This window comes from Malurus melanocephalus, unplaced genomic scaffold (genome assembly GCF_030028575.1).
Source record: "Malurus melanocephalus ecotype Western Australia unplaced genomic scaffold, MMel_1.1 scaffold_575, whole genome shotgun sequence".
NCBI classification, from domain to species: domain Eukaryota; kingdom Metazoa; phylum Chordata; class Aves; order Passeriformes; family Maluridae; genus Malurus; species Malurus melanocephalus.
The window spans coordinates 105,702-109,055 of NW_026623807.1; the positions used below are offsets into that span (position 1 = coordinate 105,702).

The window sequence follows — 3,354 nt, forward strand, 5'->3', positions numbered from 1 at the left end:
ATGATACCTGAGGGGAAAGAACTGGGGTTTGGCCTCCTGGAAAATAATCTTCTAAAAGGAGCTGCTTGTGTGGACTTGTTGAAGGAGGCAGATTGCTCTGAGAGCAGGAAAATTCATGGAGTGAAAGGAAATCTGTACCAGCCCTGCTTTAAAATGCTGGAATCTCCCATTTTGAACTGGGAAAGCAGAAATTCATAGTGCAACAAAATCAGGGAAAAAACAGACAYTTGCAGGGCTTCCCCCAAACACCTCCCTGCTGCCTCATTTTTATGGAGAAGTAAATAATTAATGAAGTTTTGGGTTGATAACTTTTTAATAGCACTGTTGAATAAGAATTATTCTATATATTATATCTATATATATATTATAATACCCAGAGCTTTCAGGGTGAGATTTCCAGGCTCCTTTGGAGCCACAGAACAAACTCCAGCTTCAGTCCGACAAAAAAAGGGCAGAATTTTCGCTGCTTTTTGTTGTTTTGTGGTGTTTTTCTYGCACCTCCTCCACTTGTGAAAACAGCTGATGGTGAAAGCTGCAGGAAAACAGAGAGGCTCCAGGCAGAGCTGTTGGTGAAGGATTTTGGTTGTTGATTTTGGGTGTTTGTGTCCCCTGCAGGAACCGCCCTTCCATGAAGGAGGAGGACCCGGCCGTGCTCATCGCCGAGGTGCTCAGAAGGAAATTTGCCCTCAAGGATGAGGACCTGGCCCTGAAGGAGAAGTGATGCTGCTGCCACTCAGCTTTGTAAGCAAAAGCAAAAAAGCGTTTGTGCTCCCAAAATCTCCTCCACAGTAGCTGCCTTCTCCTAAGGATCGAGCCTTTGCCTCTTTTATTAATCAGATTTGTGCACYGGACACTGAATTAGGAGAGACCCCACGGATTTGATGTGTTTTCCATGTGTTGTTCTATTTAAGACAAACCTTTTTGAGAAGATGGAAGTTCTTTTCCACCCGTGTTTTGGTGTTGGTGGTTGATGAGGATCTCCTGGAGTGCTGCTGGATGAAATTCTTTCTACCGACACTTTTCCTTAGGTTCCAATGAAGCATTAACCCATAAGGATAGACCCAGTTTGTTTCCATTTCCAGTTTTGAGCAGGACAAAGCTGCAGTGCTCTGTCCTGAGAGCTCATTGATGCTTCCAGCTCTCTCCAGGGCTTTGGGGGCTGTTGGATCATGGTGGGAAAAGGCATTTTCCCCAAAACCCCCTGGCTCAGGTCAGAGGGATCTCACACGGCCTGGCTGTTTGTTATCTCACAGATTAGCCCACAGTTGCATGACAGAATGGCCTTAATTTCTTGCCAGTAATTTAATGTTCCATTCCCCATCCTTGTATCCCAAACCTGTGTTTTATTTTACCTTCAGAAGATTTATTTATTGAGGATGCAAAGGGCTGAGCACCCAGCCCAGAGCAGCACCTTTGCTGTGGCTGCAGCTCCCCCTCGCTCACAGAGGTTTCCCTCAGCTCCACCTTCTCTGCAGTGTCCCTCATGGCTGTATTTAAAGAATGATTTTTTTTTTCTTTATATAAAATGGAGCCTTAATAAGACACYGATGGTCTGTGGGGTTATTGATGCGCTCGGGGTGGGGCTGGGTTGGGGTGGGATCCCATATTCCTGAACATATTCAGGTGCCCAGGGGTTTTCTTAATCCCCCTTAATTTCMTTGAAAAATTAAATCATTATCCCCACCCTAAAAAATGAGAGAAGAAGATGTAAGAATCAGTTTTATTMAAGCTTTATTATAAGAAAATGTTTTCCAGGGAGCTGATAGAGCTCCACCCCACTGGGATGTGCCCCTGGATGAGGTGATTGTGGGGACAGGGAGAATCTGCACCAGGATTTGGTGGATTTTGGGGTGTGCCCGTGGAGATGGAGCTGCCAGCAGGAGTCCCTTTATAAACAAACCTTTATAAACAAACTCCAACATTTTATTTGGATTAAAGCAAAGTCCCCGAGAACAAAGAGGGGTTCCCTTCCCCAATTGTGACCACGTCCATAATGACAAAATTACAGCCAGGGGCTCACCAGTGTTTGATGACTCTGTTTCCTTCCGAGTCCTGTGTGAACAGGCACTGGGAGCTCAGTTCCAGCTGCTCCTGGGGGCTGTCCCTGTCCCCATCCCTGTCCCCATCCCTGTCCCTGTCCCCATCCCTGTCCCCATGAGCAATGACCCTGTTCCCTTGGGAGTCCTGGCAGAAGAGTTCCCTGCAGAACCCGCCCTGGCTCCGTGCTGAGTTCTGACCCCACTCCCTGAGGGGGCTCCGGGGAGAGCAGCAAACCCCTCGGGCTCCCCTGGGAGCAGCCCCTGCAGCAGGATTTGTGTTCTCAGTCCCAGCAAAGCCCAGCTCAGAACGAGCTCTGCTCCCGTGCTGTGGTTTTCTGCTCCCCGAGGTTTTTGCAGGAAATAATGGGGATTTGTTCCTGTGAGTGATGATCCCACTGTGCTCCGAGTCCTGGGAGGGGCTGCAGCCCCAGGGATCTCCCCCTGCCCCATGAGGGGCTCTGCTCGGGCTCTGGGAGTCAATTTGGAGCTCCAGGGAATCCAAAGAAACTTGCAGCCCCTGCTCRGCTCCACAGGGCTCTTCCCAAGCTCCCTCCATCTGTGGCAAGGCCAAGATCTTCACAGGACAGGCAGCCAAAGGAGTCCCCGTGTCCTTACAGCCTTTTTTGGGGGTGAACGGGGTCGGCCTGGAGTTTTCTTTGTCTTTTCCATCTGAAAACAACAGGGAATTGGTAAAACAGCAGCTCAAAATTACAAAAAAAAACCCCACAGAACTCCCCAGTGAAATCCCCCTGGCCTGACAGAGGCACCAAGTCCCACATTTGCTTGTGAAAACATTTAAAATAAACTCCAAGCTCCCAATAGAAGCCATCTCCTCCTCCTGGCAGTTCAAACCTTTACCTTTGGGACTGGAAAATGAACTTTTCTGCCCAGTAAAGCTGCCAGGAGATGGGAGATGGGTTTGGGATCTCTGAATCCCCGTTCCCTGGAGATGGGAGATGGGTTTGGGACCCCTGAATCCCCATTGTCAGGAGATGGGTTTGGGACCCCTGAACCCCATTGCCAGGAGATGGAGATGGGTTTGGGATCCCTGAATCCCCATTCCCTGGGTCCCAGGAGATGGGAAATGGGTTTGGGACCCCTGAATCCCCATTCCCCGGGTCCCAGGAGATGGGAGATGGGTTTGGGATTTCTGAATCCCATTTCCAGGAGATGGGAGATGGGTTTGGGACCCCTGAACCCCATTCCCTGGGTCCCAGGTACCTTTGTGGGTGCTGAAGAAGGAGGGGATGGTGGTTTGTCTGGTGCTGAGCTCTGGGAGCAGCCCCGGGCTCTGCTTCCTCTCCAAAATCCGGGC

The 3,354-nt window shown here is 49.7% G+C and overlaps 1 protein-coding gene across 2 annotated transcripts in view; it reads left to right on the forward strand.

The window, feature by feature from the left end:
* MTFR1L (mitochondrial fission regulator 1 like) overlaps nucleotides 1-1,562 on the forward strand; it is a 6,142-nt gene extending 4,580 nt beyond the window's left edge. Inside the window, exons 4-5 of one of the 2 annotated variants that reach the window (XM_057382576.1) lie at nucleotides 616-741; nucleotides 912-1,562. In XM_057382576.1, the coding sequence (XP_057238559.1) occupies nucleotides 616-721 (106 nt within the window). In that variant the 3' untranslated portion in view covers nucleotides 722-741; nucleotides 912-1,562. Of the gene's footprint in view, nucleotides 1-615 lie in introns of both variants that reach the window. The other variant, XM_057382577.1, reaches the window with a different exon arrangement.
* The last annotated feature ends 1,792 nt before the right edge of the window (nucleotides 1,563-3,354 follow it).